Genomic DNA, 23069 nt, shown 5'->3' on the forward strand with positions numbered 1-23069 from the left:
AATTTTCTTAATTGTGGTTCTATGTATATGAAGCATGTTCTCTTTATATGCCTGTTTCATCAAATGTTTATTTGACAAGCAATATATGAGAAATTCATAAAGTTGATACTAAGAAAGTACAACTTGACTAAGCATGAGATATGTTATAAAATAGGTTTCATATAAATTATCTGATGTTCTTGAGCTTTTAGGCTATTTAATTTCATGAAATGGTTTGCTTTTGAATACAGTCAGCTCTCAGTAAACCAATTTCTGAATTACTTGTTACTTAATAGAAGACTTTTCATCTGGGACCAGATTTTCCTTCTGTCCTTGTGGTCTTTTTATGTGTGTCCTTTAGGAAGAGGTAATAATGTCTGTTTGAATAAACAGCCCAGATGTCATTCTGGTACCCAGTAGAAGGAAGAAGGCTAGTGCCTAAAGCTTCCCCAGAAGAAGTCAGTCCTTGGTGGTGTGTCCACTCAAAGTCATCAGTGATTGGCTGACAGTTGGCTGTATTTAGAGATCAATTAAGTACTGTCATTTGTACTGACATCTTTTAATGTTTAAGATGACTTCCTTTAAATGTTTAAAGGAAACCCAGATAAATAAGAATTCAAAAGTAGTGACAGGTGTGGATGTGCTCATGATATAATTGTTCCTTTATCTCTCCTGGAAGCTAAGCGAAGCCAATCTATCAGCAACTGTGTCCACCTTTCTGAGGTTTTGCCTGCCACTAAGAGCGTCCCCCTCCTTCTTCACACCGTGAGCACTCTCTTGCCTGGTCTCTCTTACTCCTCTTGCTCTCACAGGCTGTCAGGTACTGTAATGCTGTCTCCTGTGTCCATCCATGTCCCTGGCTTCTCCCTCCTGCCCTTGGGCCTTGCTTCCTTCATTGCTTTTCCCATGTCACACTAGATTCTGCCCATTGCACTTGTGTTAAATAGCAAAGAATCTTGATCATTATTTTTGTGTAGCTGATGTTTAGTAACAGTCACTAAAAATGTCTATAATGTGCTGGTTACCATATTCATACTGATAATTTTAGTGAAAAACAAGTTAAACAGTTGCTGATTTCCAAAACATTTTGTTCTTAGGCTTCACCTAGTTGAAATTAAATTTAGTCGTGTAGTTTTTTTTGTTTATCTCAGAATAGCTAGAGTAGGAGATTTTGAATGAGCTTATCAAATAAATAACAAAAGTGGTAGATATGCTAGTTACCTGATGGGATCTCACATTACCCAGTGCACATATAGATAGCATGCTGTGTGTTATCAGTATGCATGATTATCCTGTGTCGGTTATTCAAAAACGGTACCTCTATACCAAAGCAATTTTTGTCTTTTTTTTTTTTTTTTGCCTAGTTACTTCCAAGAAGAAATTTACTTTTCTGTAGTATAGTGAATAATTTTATCTAGATATTTCTCAGTAATTCTAAGATGAATTGACTCTTTTTAATAAATAGGGAAACTTTTTCATGTTCTTTTTTCTGAATTCGGACACATAGATTAGTACTTTTTAAATGTGGAAGATAGCCTAATTGTGCTTTTTTGTAGCACAAAAATTATAGCACTATTGTGTTTGGCAAAACAAAGTTAAGGCTTGATCCTCTAGTGGCTTTGTAAAATACCATACTATTTACTTTTCTAACTACAAGGGAAGAAGTTAGCTTTAACTGAGACTGCAGATGGCATTTCTTTTTTTTTAAATGTTTTATTATTTTTATTTTGTGTATATGAGTATATTGCCTGCATGTATGTAAGTGCACCTGTGTCACGTAATGCCCCAGGAGGTTAGAAGAAGGCATCGGGTCTCCTGGAACTGGAGTTATGGATGGTTGTTAGCCACCATGTGGGTACTAGGTATCGAACCTGGGTCCTCAACAAGAGCAGTCAATGCTCTTAACTGCTGAGCCAGCTCTCCAGCTCCCCTGACTGTTTCTTAGAAAATCATTTCTCTTTAGTAAACACAAGGTGAAATCAGTATGCCTAGCACATGGGAAATGACAATTCCATTACTTCCCAGTAGTAAGTGCATGATTATTTAGTTCTCTAGAAAATGCTGGAGGTGATTAATAGAGTCTCTAAAATAACTATGCTCTATACTTGTCTGATAGACACCCCCCAAAAAAATTCTTGAAAGGGAAAAACTTATTTCACAGTCTATTTTATTTCCATACTGTTTCACTTAAGTTTTCTCACTAGTTTTTCTGGAATATGTTCCCAGGAGAAGGGATTCTTTCTTGTTAATAACTTCATTTTTGGAAAATTTTGTTTATACTCAGAATTTTGTTTTGTTTTACTCAAATGCTTGATTCTCATATGTGCATATATGGTTCTAACAGAAGTTAAATGATTTACAGCAATGTCTGTCAATTAGGGATATTTGGACAACATCTGGGGATATTTTTGATTATCATAGTGATACTGGCATCTAGTAGGGAGAAGCCAGAGCTGCTGCTAAACATCCTACCCTCCTCAGGCCAGCACACATCAAAGGATGATCAGGCCTCAAATACCAATACTGCAAATAGGGGCAAAACCCTAAAGGTAGGGTTGGAGAGATGGCTCAGCAGTTAAGAGCAATGGCTGCTCTTGCAGAGGTCCTGAAGTTGGTTCCCAGCACCTGCATGGTGACTAGCAACTGTCTGTAACTCCAGTTCCAGGGGATCCATGGGCATTGTACGACACAGGTGCACTTATGTACATGCAGGCAGTACACTCATACACAATAAATAACAAAAACAAAACAAAACACCCTAACTCCCTGGTAGGGTGAAACAGGCTGGACCAGGTCTGCATTTTCCTATCTTTGTCATCCTCATTCCTGTTTTCTATGACAAAGTGAAGAGACTTAGGGCAGAGTGACTGATGATAATCTGCTGTTGTTGGTTTCATCTAACAGCTACAGTGACTCTTAATCTAATGTCAGTTGTCCCCTGCTAGTTAAAATGATGCCATTGTCTTTTGTGACTGACCTATCAATAGATTAGGCCAAGGGTAACATTTATCTGTCCTCAGTCTTAGAGTGTACATTCCCTTTCGGTTGGCATGTTGCAGCATTAAATTCATGCATAATTTAAATTCGAGTGGGTGGGCACACTCTGTTAAGGTATTGCTAAATAACAAGCAGACTCTTTGAAATTTTCTTTATGGCCACAAGTTGGGTGTTTATTGCTTTTCCTTTTGTTTTACTCTCAGTAGTTGCTAATTTGGTTTGTACTGAAGACAACATTTCTTGGTTTTCTTTCTAATCTGTGTGAATAGTCAGCCCACCAAAATGATAGTAATAGAAGCAATAGAGAATTACCTTCAGCCACATTTCCTCATTATGATCCTTTGGAGACTCATTTGGCAGCAACAGCAGATTTGGGGAGCTTTTTATACTGGGTGGGGGAAAAAGTAGTGTTTGTATTTCGGAAGAATCACAGCCACCTACTTCCATTACTGTGAGTAGCTGGGTTAAGGGAAAAACTACGCCAAGAAAGCAGGCTTGTTTGTTTGCGGGGATTCCCACTTTTCTATTGTAAGAACAGCTCCTTCCAACTGGTTTGCAATTTTAACTGCTTTCCATTTGGGGGCATTTATCAATTTATAGCCCTTAGATACTATGTGAATGGTCGATTTTATTTTTCATTTGGGAATATTGTAATGGTAGTAATGAGTGAATCAATGCCTTCCCTTGTCTTAAAGTGACTTATGGAACCTCAGAGGAGGCCTCACACAGCTGCTTCTGCATCTTGTTCATAGGCTCCAAGGAAGTGCTTCTTGTTAGGATACAAACTGACTCACTTTTGGAAAGCTTGACCTTGTAGACAGCTGGGTGTTGAGTGGCTATGTATCTCCTGAGCTTTTATAAGGTCAAGTTGGCATCATGCGTGGTGTTTTAAAAACTAGAAAATTTCACTCATAATTTTGCTTATGCAGTCATATGGAGAATAAATGGAACCTAGCATTTTGCTTCTTGAAGGATGAGACTCACCTCATTTAATAGGATTGGAAGGAAGCATTTGATTAAAGAATGAGTGAATTGCTGAAGAAAATTTAAGTTAACTAATGAGCATATTACACATTTAGTTTAAGCATGCTGACTCTTTTCTCAGTGGGGGAAAAAGAAATTAATCTTTATGATCATTTTTCTGTTTTCAGTGGAGCTTCAGAAAGCAGTAGGCTAGTAATGGTGTTGAATAACTCATACCCTCAGGAGACAAGAAAGTTAGTGCTTTTAGATGTTGGGTTATTGGGATTAACTTGGCTTCACAGAGAGCAAATGAACTTAGAATCTGTGATAGAATTGAGTTCTTTGAAGTGATTCAGTAGAAATTATGTAACATACAGAGCAGAGAATGCATTAGATTTAAGATTTACTGCCCAATTGTTACATACCTCAGATGGGTCCTTTTCTACTTTGACAGGTAATCCTGTATCTTTGTATTTTCCTATAAATGTTAAAATAATTTTCATTTATTACAAAAGAACAACTGCATCACTCCACACCACAGAAGGGAGCAACCTTAGCAGAGCTTGCTTTCTTAACAAATAACATGCCAGCAGAGGGAGCCCAAGACTGTGAGGAAGGGAAGGATGTTAAGGAAGAATCATTCTGCATTTTATAAAGCCTGTGTTGAGTACTCATTGTAAAACATACACACAAACCCAAGAAATGTACACTCTCAAATCAGCAAATTAGGTTTATATTGTGGCATAAGAATAATTGAAGTTTCTTCTTTTCCAAATTGTCTCGTTTGACAGTCAACTCTAAGAGGAGCTGAGGCCCTAGCAGAACAGCAAGGCATGTGGCTGTCCCTTCCTTCCACTCCTATCACCCATTTTTCCATCCCTGCCACTTCCGGTTAGTTCTACAGGCATGGATTTTCTCCATCTGAGAAGTCCCTCTTGACAGTTTTACAAAAACAAAGTCTTAAAAGCTGTATTAGGCCCGCCTGTTGGGAAGGCAGACCAGCTGGTGGTAGCAGGCTCCTCGTCCTCTGTCTGCCATGTTGAGGACCAGTGGGGACATTAATTTGGAAGCCATGGTGCTGTGACTGTATTGCATCCCACCAGATGGCGATGTTCTTTATCTTTAGAAAGATGCTGCCAGTGTTGGCTCAGCTCTTATTTGCTTCTGCTTATAACCCAGAAACTGGCATCTACTAGTTTTGGCATCATGCTTTGGAGAATAAAACCCACTCTTCCCACTATTCATAAAAATGGGTTCTCGCCAATGATTTTTCAGAAAGTTAGGAAGCTCTTGGGCTCCCTCTAGTGATACAGGAATAACAAGTTGGTTTATTAACAAATATAATTGCTTCATTTCAGTGTCCTGCATATAATTAGAATGAGAAGACAGCTGGAATGACTGGCCCTATAGTATTTAATTTTACTGGCCTAGTGCTAAAGACACTAGGAGTGCTGTAAAGGGCCTAGTCTGTGCTTTGGGATAAATAGGTAGGTAAAAGGTATGCACATATGCCTTATGTTTACTCTGTGGAAAAATGAACAGTTCTTGGCTGTTCAAGAGAAATAGTAGGCAATCAGATGGCCTGGTAAAAATGAGACTTTAATGAGTCTCTTCTTTCCCTGTTGGCCTATCTTTTCTCTGTGCTCAGATTTCCATCAGCATTCATGTTTAAACTATGGTCTAGGTGGAGCTTTGATTCATAAGTGATGCATCACACAAATTTCAGTTTAGAGACCTTGTAATCATACCAGTATACTATAAAATAGAATTTTTATTTGGATAAATAAAGAATAGAGCAGCAACCCTTAGTGGAAGTACTGTGTATTAAACTTGGGATCATCCTATGTACTTCTTAGTTGGAGTGAGCCTTTGCTCCATCTTATGGTCCAGGCTGGAGGGCTACACATACAGTGGGATTCATCCATTGGCAGTGAGTCTCCATTTCAGGTGAGAAACCAGGTGACATAGCCAGGTAGGATAATACAGGCTGAATTTTGGGAGCTCCCTTCTTAGAAGTAGTGAAACCTTTAATTGATTAAATTTTTTTGAAAGATGATGATATGGCTGTGAAGTTTTATGACTATGTTAGTGAGTTTGGAGTCTCATGAGAGCTGTAGGTTTTGCATGCAGGCCACATAGCAAGACATATATTGGGATATGCATGTGGCAGCATGGGGATGAAGGGGCAGGGAACAGGACTGAGGTTAGCAGAGAGAAGGAAGAGAGCAGCAGGAGCCAAGAGGATCAGCATTGCTGAGACTACATAGAGTGGGAGCTCTGGATGATGACTGGGGACTAATGTGAGGGGTTGGGGCCCCAGGATGGGCCTATTCATCAAGTAAGCACAGGGCTTGACTAATGGCAAGTGGCTCATAGGGTTTTAAATGGAGAGACACAGACAGTTTTCATTTTAGAGGCACCTCCCTGTATCTCTACAAAAGAAGGAAATAGTGAGTAGTGTGCAGGGTATTCTATGACCCGGACAGAAAATGATGCATTCTTGAGGCCGTGAGTCTAGAGAGGGAGTAGAGTGACTATTCCAGTACCTTGGCTGGTCTTTAAACATTAAAACGAATTGTGCATTTTAGAAATGAGCTCAGAGGAAACATTCTTCAGAGGAACAGAGTATATAAAATACTAGCTGAGATTACCTACTGTTGAATGCTCATCTGTGGTTTTCTATTTTATGCTATATATGTGTTGATTCTCTAAAAATACCAGTGGTATCAGTGGTTAAGAGCACTGGCTGCTTTTCCAGAAGACCCAGGTTTAATTCCTAGCACCCACATGGTGGCTGACAACCATCTGTAACTCCAGTTCCAGGGGATTCATCACCTCTTCTGGCCTCTGTTGGCACTGCGCATACATACATGCAGACAAAACACACAGACATAAAATTAAAAAATAAATTTTTCAAAATAAAAAAAATACCAGTGGATCATTTTTGTGCTTTGGTGGTTAGTTCAACATTGCACTTGGTAATGTAATGTAAATCATTACATAGCATTTTATTTTACACAATTGGCTATATATCCCTTAAAAATAGCAATACATTTGGAATTCCCATTTTCTTTTATCTTAGAGCGTGTTTCGGGGTGCCACTTTCTACTTTCTTCAGTTCTGTGCATTTCCTGCATGGCTGGATCTTTCCTTCCTGACCCTGAACTTTCAAATGACTTAGAGCTATCATCCATTTTGTAGTTCTCTTCCTTACCCCTTTCATTTCAATTGAGAAATAAAAAGCTAATTAGAACTTAAGAAGAAAATATATTATTGGAGTGGAATATTATTGTTAATAAGTATAGGACATTTAATGATATAAATGTAGATTGTCTTACTGAAAATATTGTATGAAAAAAATCTTTGGAACTTAGTACTTCAAATCCGTTGTTTAAGCATTGAAAATGTTTTTAAAATCTTAAACCACAGCCCTGCATATTTTGTGTCAATGCTTACAGAAGTGGAGGAGTTTCAGCAGCTGGAAAGTGCGTCTGCAGTCGAGCCTGGTTACCTCATAACGGGACAGCAGGTCCTCCGGAGTAGCAGTACATCCGACATCGCTGAGCCACTGTGCTCAGATCCTCTTCAGGGTATGTGGAGTTTTCGGTTGTTTGTTTGATTGATTTTATTTTATTTTATTTTATTTTATTTTATTATTTATTTATTTATTTTAAGACAAGGTCTCCCATGTAGCCCTGGCAGGCCTGGAATGCTGTAGACCAGGCTGGCCTCAAACTTGAGTGATCTTCGTGTCTCTGCCTCCCAAATACAGGGATTTCTCCATGGATGCCTGAGTCTTCAATTGCTATTACAGAATCATAGATTTGGGCTTGAGGCAGGGGTAAGCTGCAGGTAGTACATTTATTCTAAATATATTTATTCATTTCAAGAAAATGTGTGTGTGTGTGTGTGTATGTATATATGTATGTATATGTGGTGAGCTGTGTGTTGTTACTGTGTGTGTTTCACCTTTTTATTTTTTTGAGACAGGATCTCTCACTGACCTGGAAACTCATCCATTCAACTAGACTGGCTAGCCAATGAGCTCCATACTCCAAGAATCCTCCTATAACCCTCTCTCCCCAGGTTAACAGGCCCATGCTGCCACATCTAGCCCAGGAATTGACTTTTTAATTTAATTATAAGTATGTGACTTCTGAAAATGAAATGTTTGTTGTTTAATATATTTATGTAACACAAACACACTCTCATCAACTCTTTGAATATGGCATGATTGGAGACAAGAAAGGAGTCCAAAGTGACTGGAGTAGGAGGGAGCAGAGAATGTTCCTAGACAAGGGGAAAAGATTAGCAAATCAGACAGAAAGGAGGTATAAGAGGAAGTAAGGGACAGGCAATGGGCTGGGCTAGAGTGGCTGACAATGAGAACAGAAGGCTGATCAGGGTGTGAAAGTTTATAAGCAGCTTGCATACTTCACTGAGGTTGGAAGTAAACCTTTAAAGGCATCTGCCTATACGGGTTCTCTAGCAGTTTGTGCAGCAACAGGGTAAGGAAAGTGAAGAAGCTGCCAGGTTATTACTGAACTGCAGGCAGTGAGAAGTGTGTGTGGCAGTGAAAAGCATGTTTAAATTGTGTACAATGTCAGGAAATGCACTCCTGTTCCATTTTAGTACCATGAGTTAAATTCAGAAAAAAACTTGCCTTATTAATCAGCAGGTTCTCATAATTTCTAATGTCAGGGCTACTGAATGAGTAGGAATGGTTTTATTCTTAGAGATCCTCTTGAAATAAAAATCTATAGGAAAAAAGGGCTGGAGAGATGGCTTAGCAGTTAAGAGCATTGACTGCTCTTGCAGAGGACCAGGGTTCGATTCCCAGCACCCACATGGTGGCTAACAACCGTCGGTAACTCCAGTTCCAAGGGATCTGACACCCTCTTCTGACCTCCACAGGCATTGCATGACACTGGTGCACCTACCTACATGCAGACAATACACTCATACACATAAAATAAAAACAATAAATAAAATGTTTTTTAAAAATTTATAGTAAAAAGAAAAAAGTATTGTCTGAAAGGCTTTCTTCTCTTTGACAGGTTTTATGTATGGTTGTTATTAGAGATACTGGTATCCTTAGTAGTAGAACTCTTGTCTAACATGCAGCTTAAGAAGAAAATTTAAGCATGTGCTTAATCCCCAGTACCATCAGGGAAAAAAAAAAATTTTTTTTTTCTCTTAAATATTTGGGAGAATCCACCAGTTGCTTGGAATTTTCTTTTAAGAAAGTTTTAAAATACTTTCAAATTTTATAAAACTTCATTTGAGAGAGGAAAAAGATTGGGAGATCTGTTATATAATATGGTGATTACAATTAATAACGATGTGTTTCATTCTTGAAGCTTGCTAAGAGAATTGTTTGAGATAAGGTCTCCATTAGCCAGGTTGGCCTGGAACTTGCAATCTTGTTCCCTCAGCCTACTAAGTGCTGTGATTACTGGCATGGACCACCACACCTGGCCAAGAAAATAGATGTTTAAGTACTCTCATTACATGAATGTGAGGTCATGCATATGCTAATTAGCATGATTTATATGTGCATGTTTTATAACGACATGTTATATAACATAAATATGCGATATTTGTCAAGTGAAAGTTTAGAAATTAAAGGAATATCCAATGACTTAGATTTCCTTAGTTTGGTTTTGCTGTTTTTAGAAACTGGTTCTATTTGTTAATTTTTTGAAAATTATTGGCCACAGATTATTCATCAAATCCTCTTGCGATCAATTTTTAAATCTTTGCAGGCTTTGTGGTGGTGTTCCCTTTTTAAATTGTTGAACCTATGTGTGCTTTCTCTTGCAAGTCAAGCAGCATGGAGCCACCTTACTGCTCCCTTCTTCCTGTTGTTTCACAGGTCATTGCAGGCAGCCCTTCTGTGAGATGCTGTCCCCAAGCCTTCCTTCTCAGGAGTGATGTGTCATGTGCTTCTGTGCCATCATAAGGCACTCAGTAGACCTGTGAGCCCCAATGAACAGCATTCTATCTACTCCAGTTCAAGCTATCTGTTGTCCAAAGACCAGGTCTCTATGTAGATCAGCTCTGTAGATGCTGCCAGTCTGGAGCCATAACTCACACCTTTACATGATCTGGGATGTCTAGGTGCAATAGTTTATCTGTTTTCTGTCTCTGCCTGCTTATCAGTTGGTCTTTGTGTGTATCTGTCTGTCCAGTTGTCTATTATTTTCTTATTTTGCCTTCTGAAACATTCATTTTTATCATTTCCCTCCCAAAATCTCTAGGTCAAAAGGTAGAAAATGCACAGAATTTGAGTTCTTCAGAACCTAAACCTGTTCAAGAGAATAAAGGACACGTGAAGAGGGAACATGAAGGAATAACAGTAAGATTTCAAAAAGAAGATCCATTTGTCATTATAAACAAGCATAAATTATACCACAATAAATGCATTTATTAGTGGTGTTTTAAAAGGTTTTTTTTTCCCTCCCCCATTGGGATAAATTATAGGTCCATATAACCTTGAAGTCCCTTGAGGTTGTGCTTGCTTTCTATGTTAAATGTAGTCATTCTGCAAAAATAGAGGGAAAGTCAACATGAAATCCAATTTCCTGCCTGACCTCTGTGTGGTACAGTATACTTTTGAGCAGGTGTACTTGCCTATAAAACCTGCTTTTTAGATTCTCCATTCTTGATATCATTTTAGATGATACCCTCGACCTGACACAATAATCATAAAAATCTGTTATGGTTTGTTAAAAAAAAAAAAGTCATTTACTTAAAAAATAAATATAAGGCTTACAGAAGAAATTAAAACATAACCTGTAACCCATTCTGGCAGATAACCTCTGTTAATTCATTTTTTGAATGCACCGTATACTTATAGAGAACTCCTATCACAGAAAGGGATAAAATGTCTCCTTGTTTGGAAGATAAGTGTTCTTCTTTTCCTTTATGTTTAAAAGGAACATGTACCAGCTTGCCTGTGTATTCCTGTTTTTCTACATTGAAGCAGGCACAGACAAACCCATTCTCCATCTTAAAAGTTGGAATATTTCTAGCGGTGTTGCTTTGACCTCCCAAGTTTCTTTCTTACCCTCTCCTCTTTCCTCTCAGACAGTGGCAGGATCTTGTTTTACCCTATTATTCTGCCACATATGTGGCTCCAAATAATATGTTATTTAGTTTTTCTTATCTTTTGAATTTCTAAAAAGAAAGTATTCTATAGAGGTACTGCTTTTTGTTCACTCAGTTGTGTATATTTTATCCACATGACAATATGTAGCAGTTAATTTGTTGAATTTTCTGCTATATGAGATTCAACTATGAGTACCACTTAGTTTTCCATTCTTCAGTTGATGGGAATTTATATTCTTTGCAGTTTTTAAGTTTTATGAACAATGCAGTTGTGCATCTTCTTAGATGTATCTCAAGATCTGTGTGTTCAAAGTTTTCTCATGACTATTTAGGAGTGGAATTAATGAATTATACAAAACCAGATTGTTCTTCTTTAAAAGAACAGTGTACATTTCTGCCAGTGATATACATTGCCAGTATTTTGTGCTGTCAAGTTTTAAAAAAAATTATTAGTCAACTGCATGAAAATCGGATCTCTTATTTGAATTTCTTAGATTACTAATAAGGTTTGAAGTCTTCTATGTTGATTGGCCATTTATCTGTGTTTCATCTGTGACATGCCTGCTGATGGCTTTTGTCATTTATTTATTTTTTGTCTATTTTACTTGTGCTAGTTCTTTGTTTAGTCTGAATATTGACTGACTATTGACCACATTTGGTTATGTTTGTAGTACAAGTGGCTGTTTTTCACTCTGGTGTCTTTTGGCAAACACAAATTCTTCCTTTTGATATTTTCTGTTACCATTATTATGGTAGAGTTTTATAGGATTAAAAAACTTTCAACTATAGAGGCTAAAATTATTACCTTGTATTGACTCTGTATAGCGTTTCACTTTTGTTCTATCCCCATGTAAGTCTTTTAGCACCTGGAAGTGGCTCTTATTTTATGGAGAAAGGTAGGGATCTAGTTTCACCACCTACCCCCCAAACTGGTGTGTAGGTCTCATTTTTGCATGTATTTTTCCTTTATTCATCTGAATGCCACTCCTGTGTCATATAACGCAGTTTCCTTGATTTTTTGACTCTGGGTATTTTGTGTCTCTGAACAGTACCACAGCATCTTAACTACTGTAGCTCTTCCACTTCCTCTTTTCCCTACCTCTTCTTATAGAGACTAGTTTTTCTGTCTTTCATCTCCCCTTGTTGCTGCTGAGATGTCATCTCTCCGTCATCCTGTCCAGCTGTTTTTTGCTGCTCTAGCCTTGTCCTTCTCTTTTACTGTAGTACATTTAGGTAGAGATTTTGTTTGGTTTGTGTGTTTGTGTGTTTTGGTATGTGCTGTGTTCCAGTGCATCTGTGAATGCTTTTCTTCTGCCATTTTTGGGTACATTCTTGGTACTAATTCCTTCAAACATTCATTGTCATACTTTAATTCTGTCTTCTCTTTCTTTCAGGAATTCTAGTTAAAAATATGTTAGACTTTCTCATTCTGTCTTCCATGTCTCTAAGCTTCCTTGCTTCTCCATTCTCCTTAGTCCTATGGATGCAGTCTAGATTGTTTCATCAATGGAAGGATGTCCTCAGTCTTTCATCAGTACAGTAAGCCTGCCATGATGAGATAAGCCATGGAAGTGATTCCTGTCAACCACAGTGTGCAGCCAGAGTTTACATGGCTCAAACTCTGCACTTGGACGATGTTTGCTCTATCATATTTCTGTTGACGTTTTGTTTTGTTGTTGGTTTTTTTTTTAACCTTTCAAGTGTAGTTTTTGCTTCAAAGTCCAAATTTATTCTTCTAAGTATGTCTTATAACTTCTAATAATCTCTTGTTGCTTGCTTATCTTTACAATTCTCATCTTCTACTACTTTAAAATCTTTGCAGTTTCTAATTTTAAATTCTTTTTCTGGTTTGCTAGAATCCTTTGGAGATTTAAATCTATAAGATGTTGCTGTTTATGGGCTCATATTCCTAGTGTTTTATTTCCATTGTTGTTTGGTTGTTTGGTGATCATTGTGTATTCCTAGTTGGCTGATCTTAATCTGTAGTAAACCTGGGTGTTTAAATTGATGAGAATTCCTCAGGGGACAGCATTTTCTATCTTCAGTGAATCAGGAAGTGCCACTTTAATCACAAGTCTCTGTCCTGAGACCACTGCATGGTAATAATTGGATTTACCTTCATGAAGCCTCATTAGATTGCTGTGACTTGTGCTCACTTTGAGGGTGGCATGTGGCTCTCTTTAAGAGTTCTGCTTCCTTTGAGCTCCAAGTGTGCAACCAAGTTTTTATGTGGCATTTAGCTCTACATGTAGAGGCTGTTTCGTCTCTCAGGCATCAGAAGCAAAAGAGCCCCCATAACTTTGTAGTTAAGGGCATACCCCAGGTATATTTTTATTTGAGTCATAAGATATAAACCATTGTATATTAAGGCTGTGTATTAATTTTTCATATAATATTAATCTTCTAAATTAATGTAATTTTAATTTTCTATAGTATTAATCTTGACTTCTTTCTAGACTAGTAGCTGTTCTTTACAGCATACATTTGTCTCCCTTTTCAGTTGTTTGCTTTAACCTTGAATCTCAGATGTTGTTTTTAAACACATATTTTGTAGTGAGAAGCTTAAATTTTCATTTCTATTCTGGGCTCAATTCTCTATCTCACTACTCCTGAATTTCTTGTTGTCTAGTTATAGGGCTTTTTTTTTTTTTTTTGACTATACAGCCCAAACATAAAAGTGTCATACATTCCTCTAGATTTGTCCCTTCTGTGACTTAGTTTCTCCCACTCCCATCCACTCCTGGCTGGAAGCGCCAGCTGCAGTTCTGCAGCGTTTTTCTTATTCCTTTCTTCTCTCTGTCCATCTTCAGGAGCCTTTCACCTCACTCCTGAATTGCCATAACAGTTCCACAGCAATTTTCTTCTTCACCAATACCTACCACACAGATAAGTGCCGAAATTGTCCTTCTAGTTACGAATTCAATTACAGTTAGCTACTGTCTGAAATATACAGTTGCTGATTTTGTTAATACTAGGTCAAAAGTCCTAACCCTCATGTTGAAGGCTCCCTGGCCCCTGCCTCTTTTACAAGGTCTGGGCTTTTCCTCTTTCTCCTTCTTCGCCTGGCTGTCCTGCATGGCCTGCTATAATCAGCTTCTTTTCCTGCACATAGAACTTGCTGATTACCACTCCGTGCTTCCTGCCTTGAGTCCCCTCCTGCCTTCCCTCTACCACTTCATGTCTATTGCCTTCTTGAACAGCTCTCCTGTTACTGTCAGCCGATTAAGGTAACACTTTATTTTCATACCTTTCACAGAGAGTTTATTTGCATATTTTGCTTATGTACATTATAATTATTTTGTGTAGTTTGTGTATGTTTTGTCCTTCCCAGAAAATTATAAGTATCTAGGGGATGCAGGTTGCCTCCTAAATTTTCTTAATCCCCTGTTTTCAACATAAGGTTCAGTGTTCACCAGTGCTTAAGTAATTCCCTAGTATATTAACTAGGAAGGCTCTCACCAGCCCTTTGGAAGTCTGTGAAGTATGTACCTTCCCCTGCATTCGTGGGGAGCTCAGGGCTTCTGGAGAATTGTGTGACTATGTATGTGGACTTGACTTGAGAAACACACAGAACTTTAAAATAAATCACCTCCACAGAATTTGGTATCCTTTCTTAGTAGATCTGTTTAACTGGATGTCAGTAGACTAGAGACTATAAATTGAAGTTTCAGATCTTGAGTAATATATAACTTAATTATAATAACTTGTGAACACATAATCTTCAAAAGGAAAACATCATTCAGTGCGTGTCGCTATTATTGTTTCCTTTTCCTGAAAAATGTGGGCTAGGATCTTAACAGTCTGGTAAGAATTTTAACTTTCCTGTAATGAAAGCAGCATTTCTTTTTGTCTGAAGATCTTAGTTCGAAGAAGCAGCAGCCCTGCTGAATTGGATTTGAAGGATGAATTACAGCAGACGCAAGGAAAATGTAGGGAAAGACAGAAGAGTAAGTTCCAGGAAACGGGGTCTGCATACATCTAACTGTAGAGTTGATATGTTTTGTTTTCTCCTTCTTTTCTAACTGGAGTGGTTATCTTATCAGTAGGGGAGACACAACTGTGGAGTGGAATATTTTTGATCCTGGAACTTAGAAATGATATAAACTTAATACAGTTATTAAAACAGTTTCAGTCAGTTACATATACCTGAGAGGCCTATATTTTCATTACTGGGCCTTTCTCCAGGTGAGAGGAACAGGAGGGGTCAGGGTCTAGGGAAGTAGACAGGACAGACCCAGAAGGAGAAACCAGCTTCTTAGGAAAGTTCTTGCAGGTAAGAAACACAAAGCTTCAGCAGTACATTAAAGTCAGTGGGTATGTTCATGAAAGTGAAATTTGACTGGAATCGTAAGATGGATTATCACATGCTATATAGTATGGGTCTTGAGCTCTGCTTTTCTGTACTCGGAGTTCAGGCCATCTCTGTCAGCATAGCCAAAAGGTAGCCCCTGGATACCCAAGCTGGCTTTTGATGACATGCAGAGCAGCTCTTCCCATATGTCACTTTCCCTCCCTCCCTGTTGGCTTATACCTCTGTGAAAGATGAGCTTTGAGACCTAGCTGATGGGTCATCTGATTACTGAGAAAACTTTCAGTTTTTTGCAAACTGATAGAGGACAGTAGATAAAAACAGCGAAGCTTAGGGACGTAGGCAGGAGACCTCAAGCAGCAGAATTGTCAAGGTTTGTTTTGTGTCCAGTTAAATAAATAACCACATAAGTCTTAATACCTCAGCAGTATTACATTATGACAAATTAAAACTTTTAGTGTTTAAAGGAGAAATTTTCCATTGCTCTAAATCTGTTATAGTGGGGCACCTCTTTCCAGAGATACCCAAGATAATTCACCCTGGGTTTAAGTGTTAATACTAGTTGAAATATGCACAGTAAAATTGCATTTGTGATTGAATCAGTTGTCAGGCTGCTCCTCCTGTTCCTCCAGTGACCTCATTTTGTAGATAAATTTCAGTGGAAGCCTAGGGCTTGGTGTATTCTTTGGCAGTACATGGAATAACTAAGTGAAGACACTGAAAAGAATGCAGTTTAAGTGATATATGAGTTCACGCTATATTTTAGTGTCCTGTAATTGGGTAGATTTATTTGTGTTGACCAGGTGGCCCTTAGGGATCCACAGAAACTCCATCAAAGCTGTGCAGGTTCTGCCCAAACCCCTGAGTGATCCCTCTGTCACCTGTGGAATTGTTGTTACTTACATATGGTGGTTTTGATTATTTGTCTTCAGCTAGCTGCTGTCTCAACCCGTGTTTGCTGTGTTGTGCCAGGTGAAAGTTCCAGCAGTGACACAGCAGTGGGCTGCAGCACTGAGCCAGATGTAGCCATGAGCCCATGGCAGAACTGTGAAGAGGACCCAGAACTGAACACGCCCACAGATGCTGTGGCTGACTCTGATGCCCGCCACTGGTTACAACTGAGTCCTACTGATGCTTCAAACTTAACAGGTAACTGTGTGTTTGAAAAAAAAGTACTGCTACAAACAGTTGGGAGATCCCAGAGGTCCCTGCTTGTGAGAACTCTGAATTACTTGGCACACTGTGATGGGATGCTACCTCCAACCAAACTGGAATCACAGCTCCAACCACCTGCTCATGATTAGTCATGAATTGTTAGAGTCCTGTATGGAAAGGGTTCTGAACCTGGGCAGATTTAAGAGGAAGCTTGTTATGTATGACTCTGTCCCATGGGAGGAAGTGATGGTGCCCATGCAAAAGCCGTTGCCGTTCCTCATCAGACTCTCTATTCTGGAGACAGAGATCAATAATTTTTCTAGTTACTTGTATCATACATCTAGAACAAGTCAAGGAGTTTGGCTATCTTGTCTAATTTTGAAAGTTCTATAAAATATTTTGATACATACAATGTAAAGTTGTGACATATATGTGGATTAATGGACCAGAATAATAAAATGAATGTCAGTAACGTGCTAGTTTAAGAACTAGCACCAAGTTTCCAGAAGCCCTACTCAAACCCCTTTCTTCTTAGCATCCATTAAAAAAATATTTTATTTATCACTTTTATGTGTATAAGAGCATTGCCTGCATTTATGTAAATGCACCTGTGTTGTATGGTGCCCTCGGAGGTCAGAAGAGGGTGTCAGATCCCTTGGAACTGCAGTTACAGATGGTTGTCAGCTGCCATGTGAATGCTGGGAATTGAACCTGGGTCTTCTGTAAGAACAGCCAGTGTTCCATCTTTCCAGCCCCCACCTGTCCCCATCTTTTATGTAATGATTCTCATTTTATAATGAGATGGCTAAATGGGTTAGAGCACTTGCTGTACAAGCGTAAGGACTGGAGTTTGAATCACCAGCATACATGTAAATGCTGAGCATAGCTGTGCATGCCTTTAACTCCAGTGTCAGGGAGGCAGATCCCAGGAGCCCAATGGCCAGCCAATCTAGACAAAGCAGCAAGCTTCAAATTCAGTGACAGACCCTAATTTAAAGGAATAGGGTAGACTGATAGAGAAAGATACCCAGCTTCCTTCTCTGGCCTCTGTATGGGTGCACATGTGCATGTGCTCTTGCACACACACAAATATGTACCACCCACACATATGTCTAAATAAATAAATAATATAGTAAATTCCCCTTGGGCATGGTGACACACACATGAATCCCAGCTCTTAGGAGGTGGATGGAACCAGGAGAATCAGGAGTTTAAGGATATCCTCAGCTTCATAAGGAGTTTGAAACTAGCCTGGGCTACATGAAGGCCTGTATTAAAAAAAAAAAAAAAAAAACCAACCACATAAGCAAAAGTGCATGGCAAAAGCTTTGCCGTGCCCTTCTGCTTTTTAGTTTTGTTCCTCAATTTAAAAACAAGTCATAGTCTGCTTTATTTGAAATCTTTTCTTTAGTATTGTATTTCTAAGATTCATACATAAACTGTCTACACAGCATACTTTCTGGGTCTGCATCCATACTCTGCCAAGGAGTGCAGATGTCTCAAGCTCATTATAAGATATATATCCTTCAATTTCTGTACACAAAATAATAATAGTAATAATAATAATAATAATAATAATAATAATAGCAGCTCTTACCTTATAGAGTTGTTGAAGGAATGAAAAAATCTTCAGTGTTCTTTTTAACCAAGTAAACTTTAGTTTTTGCTGTGATGTAAAACTGAAGATAACCAAAGTGTGATAGTTTTGAAAATCCTTGATATTGTATCATCAAAGTGCCATAAAATTAACATATAAGTGTATTGGATAAAATTATTTACAGACTGGATAATGATCTTGACTATTAATACTGTGAACTTTCGTAAGATTTAACACTTCACTAACAACTCTAATTCTGTGTAGTAAATAGGCCAGGTCTTACCATTTCTGTTTTTAGGAGTGGTAAATCAAGACCCTGAGAAATCGTTTTATCCCTCTAGAAAATATGATTAAGTGCCAGAGTTGGAACTGGTCTCAAAGTGTTTTAGCTCAGTGCAGTGCTGTCTCTATCCCTTTCTACTGTATTGTGGTTAAAATTATAGCCATGAAGCTCTTTGAATGAGGACTGTTAATGTATTTATGAAATAAATGACTTTTTAAGGTCCACTATACAGAGTATTCAAGAGAATTCATCATAATGGTACTATAGATCTACTGCAGAATCTTCAATAAGTTGAATGTACTTTAAGTTAAACTAGATTTAATTATTTTTATTGAAAGGAAGTAAAACTGAATGATTATTTCTTTTGTCTGTTCTTGGGAAAGATTAATTTTGATCCCATTTCAGAGTATGCATTTGACTGCTCAATTTAATGAATTTGTGTAATTCTGTATGATGCACCGTGTTGTGATTAACTCCTCCAAATACTTTGTTCTTCTTTGAAGTACTAATATAGAGAATCAGTACACTCAGTTCAAGAGTTCATCTTGTCAGCTGTGAAAAGGACAGACTGTAATATGATGAGGTTTAAGGATTATCACAGTTCTGAATTTAACTTTCTGTTCTTAAGAGAACAGTTTCTTCATACATGAACAAAATAAAACACTTGCTAACCTGATTTTTAAGAGATACAAAAAGAACAAACGGTTTAAATGTGACTTGGGGTATAGCTCAGTGGTAGAGCTAGTATGTGTGAGGTCCTGGGTTGATCCCCAGCATTACAAAAAGCAAAAAGTATTTCTATTTATCACTGAATAATTCTGTCTGTTATCAAATGCTTAGAAAAATGAACTCAAGAGATAGCTAGCATTTTACTTTTTATATTTGCTTGCTTATTTAAATTATTTCATGTTTGCTGAAAACAATGGCTAAGTTTATTGTGCATTGTTTTAAAAATATACCTGGGCTACATTTCATCAGGTGTGTTAAGACACACAAACAAAATGATGGTAATGACAGAAAAAGTTTATCTTTACATGACTCTGGACACAGGAGCCATACAGGGAATCTCTAGGGTCAGTCAAGAGGCAGAGGAAAGAAAATAAAAAAACTCTGTTCCCTTAACGCTCTGCCAAGCCTACATAAAATTGCAGCTTTTTGAATTGGCAGTTGGTTATAACTACCTATTTTTCTAGTTACCAAGATTTAATTCATAGTAAAAATCTTTTTAATATTTTCCAATCCTGAACTTTACATTTTTGTCTGTCAAAACCATGTATGTTTTTGAGAAAGATAAAATTTTACATGTTTGTAAAAGTTCATACTTTAATATAAAATATTTAAGGGCTCCATGGCATTTAGTAATAATGAAACAAAAAGATATTGGGCTAACAGTCTAGCTTGCTAATGAAAATAAAGCAAATTTTGGTATTTTGGAGGTGAAATTTTCTAAAGTCTCTGAAATCCCCCTTTTTAATTAAGTGCTTCTTCATTGAGGAGCCATCTACATGTAAAATGTCAGCATCTGTTCTGTAACTCATGCCACCAGCAGGATAATTTTGGGCAAAAACATTTTAGCTCATTAAAATATTTTTCACAGTAATATCGGAAAAATGAACACACTCACTTGAAAAACTTCTAAAGAATTCAACATATTTTGATAAAATGATGAGGATGTTGCCTATGACTTTTATCTCAGAGACAAGAATTTTTCCTGAGTGCAAAGCAGTATTAAAGCAGATTTTGTAGGTCCTTTCATAACTGAGGGTCTGTTAGTTGGTCTAGCACAGTGCAGGTGGCGAGGCACCTGGCCTGCGCCTATATGGAGTTGTTATTCCAATCAAAGCATCAGTGTCACTGGGGTGCTGGGGCTGATCTCCCATTTGGGTGGGTACACTTTAAAAGCTGAGGTATTAGAGTGAAGCAAAGCTATACAATCACCTAATTCCTTACCTCTCCTCACCAGGTGTTAGACAATGTGGCAATCTTTATTAAAATATAAATGCCATACCATGCTTCTTGTTCCCTTTGAAAGCTTATTTGATTCATAAACATTCATTCACCTTTCCCCTTGTCTTCTCAGACTGCCAGGTGCTTGGTACCACACTTACCTTTTCAGGTGGAGTTTCTTCTAAGGCTTTATCAAAGGCAGTCAGAAAATGAAACCTAAAGCAAGATATTAGAAATAAGATCAAGCAGATTATTTGTATAAACAAGTTTTGTCAAATATTTTTGATCTGTGGTTGTTGTTTTTTTTTTTTTTCTTGTCTTGTCTTTTTTTTTTTAATTTGGACAAGGTATGTAACTCTGGGTGACCTGGAGCTCACTATATAGAACAGGCTGGCCTCAAACTCAGAGAGATCTGCCTGCCTCTGCCTCCCAAGTGCTGGCGTTAAAGGCATGTGCTATCACACCTGGCTGAAATACAAGTTAGAAAAGAAATCAGATTTCAAAACTGAAGGAAAAGGTAGCCGTCCTAGTTTGCTTCTTCATTGCTGTGATAAAATACTTTGACCAATACTAACTTGGGGAGGAAAAGGTTTATTCGGCTTACATCTCCCAGGTCACAGTTCATCAGGGAGCCCAAGGTAGGAAGTCAGGGCAAGAGCCTGGAGGCAGGAACTGGAGCACAGGCCATGGAGGAACACTGCTTACTGGCTTGCTCCCCTGGCCCCTGCTCAGCCTGCTTTCTTACGCAACACAGGCCCACCTGCCCAGGGGTGGCACCACCCACAGTGGGCTGGGCCTTCCCACATCACTCAATAATCAAGAAGATGCCCATAGACATGACCACAGACCAGTCCTATGGAGGCAATTCCCCAGTTGAGGCTCCCTCAACCCAGGTGTGTCAAGTTGACACCTAAGCTATCCAGCACGGTAGCGTAATAAATATTCATTAACTAAAAAGAAGCTAGTAGAGCTAAGAGGCCATGAGTGTACCAGAATGTGAAAAAGCAGAAGACAACTGAGCACCTTTTTAAATTAGCATTAGCAAGCGTAGACAAAGAGGCAAGACTGACCAAGGACACAGTGTGGGGGAAAACAAGTTAAAAAAAAAAAAAAGATTATTTTTAAAAAGGTTGAATAAACTTACACTAAATGAAAAATAATTTCTAGTTTTACTTAACCTTCAAATTGAAGAAACACTTTCTCATTTCCAACCTATCCCTCAGAAAGAGAAAGAAAGCTCTCTGCATCTCCTACCTACCATTTGCTACTTGATAACAAATCCAGACAAGATCAATATGATGAAAACAAAGTTAGAGATTATTTTATAAGCAAAAATAAATAAATAAACATTAGCAAAGGAAATCAAAGAATAATAGAGAAATATACACCATGGCTAAGAGAAGTTATTCCAGGAATGTAAAGAAGAGAAAAAATTTTATTTCCTGCTGTTGTGATAAAATACTCTGACAAAAACAACTTGCAGGGAAGCATTCCAGGATGCAGTCCATCATAGTGGAAAAGTCAAGGTGGCGGGAACTCAAATCAGCTAGTCACATCCACAGTCAAGAGCAGAGAGTAGGGTCTGGAGAGATGGCTCAGCAGTTAAGAGCACTGGCTGCTCTTGCAGAGGACCTGGGTTTGATTCCTAGTGCCCACATGGTGGCTAGCAATCATACATAACCCCAGTTCCAGGGAATCTGACACCCTCTTCTGACCTCTGTGGTCACTGCACAACATGGGTGTACTTATATACATGTAGGTAATACACTCATATACATAAAATAAAAATAATACAATCTTTTAGAAAGGAACAGAGAGTAATTAGTGAATTCATGCATGCTTGCTTCTCTACTCTTTTTGGGGGGTGGGGGTCTTTTTGAGACAGGATCTCCCTGTAGCCCCAACCAGCCTGGAACTCACTATGTAGACCAGGCTGGATCTCTCACAGAGGGCCACCTGCCTCTGCCTCTTGAGTGCTAGAATTAAAGGCATGCACCACAACACCCTGCTTGCTTCTCTATTCTTAAACAGTCTAGAACCCAAACCCAGGGCCATCCAACCTCAGTTAACATAATTGAGACAATTCCCCACAGACATGCCCACAGCCAACCCAGTACCTCATTTGAGACTTTCTTCCTATGTGATTCTAAAGTATGTCAAGTTGACAAAGCTAATTTTCACTATCGGCTATCATGAGAAAGATACCAAACAGCCTTCAACTAAGGAACATTCTGCAAAATGTCTGACCAGTACTCCTTGAAACTGTAAAGCCTGTCAAAAACATCAAAGCCTAAGACAAGATTACAGTCTAGTGAAAACTTGTGGACTCATGACAAATATTTTTTCCTATTTTCTATTATAGTTGCAATGGAGAGGGGCAGGTACAGGGCAACTAAGGAGCTTGCCATACAAGTATGAGGACTTAAGTTTAAATTCCCAGAGCCCACATAAAAAGTGGGTGTGGTGGTATATGCATCTGTAATCCCATAGTTCCTGTGAGGAGGCTGGAGCAGAGACAGGAGAATCCCCAAAAGCTCATGGACTAGCTCACCTGACATATATAGCAATGAATAACAAAGAGACTTTCCTCAAATAAGGTGGAAGGCAAAGACACCCCAGAGTTGTACTCTGAGTCCATAAACAGGCCATGGTGTGTGGTACATGCCTACACTCAATCTCTCTAATATCTCTCTCTCTCTCTCTCTCTCTCTCTCTCTCTCTCTCTCTCT

General features: G+C 38.4%; 1 protein-coding gene across 2 annotated transcripts in view; it reads left to right on the forward strand.

Moving 5' to 3' along the window:
• Ralgapa2 (Ral GTPase activating protein catalytic alpha subunit 2) overlaps nt 1-23069 on the forward strand; it is a 371371-nt gene that overhangs the window by 150725 nt on the left and 197577 nt on the right. The window contains exons 17-21 of one of the 2 annotated variants that reach the window (XM_029567609.1): nt 659-799; nt 7398-7529; nt 10200-10297; nt 14906-14996; nt 16331-16507. In XM_029567609.1, the coding sequence (XP_029423469.1) occupies nt 659-799; nt 7398-7529; nt 10200-10297; nt 14906-14996; nt 16331-16507 (639 nt within the window). The remainder of the gene's footprint in view (nt 1-658; nt 800-7397; nt 7530-10199; nt 10298-14905; nt 14997-16330; nt 16508-23069) is intronic. The other variant, XM_008841311.2, reaches the window with a different exon arrangement.

Source organism: Nannospalax galili, unplaced genomic scaffold (assembly GCF_000622305.1).
Source record: "Nannospalax galili isolate Female #2095 unplaced genomic scaffold, S.galili_v1.0 scaffold510, whole genome shotgun sequence".
Lineage (NCBI taxonomy): Eukaryota > Metazoa > Chordata > Mammalia > Rodentia > Spalacidae > Nannospalax > Nannospalax galili.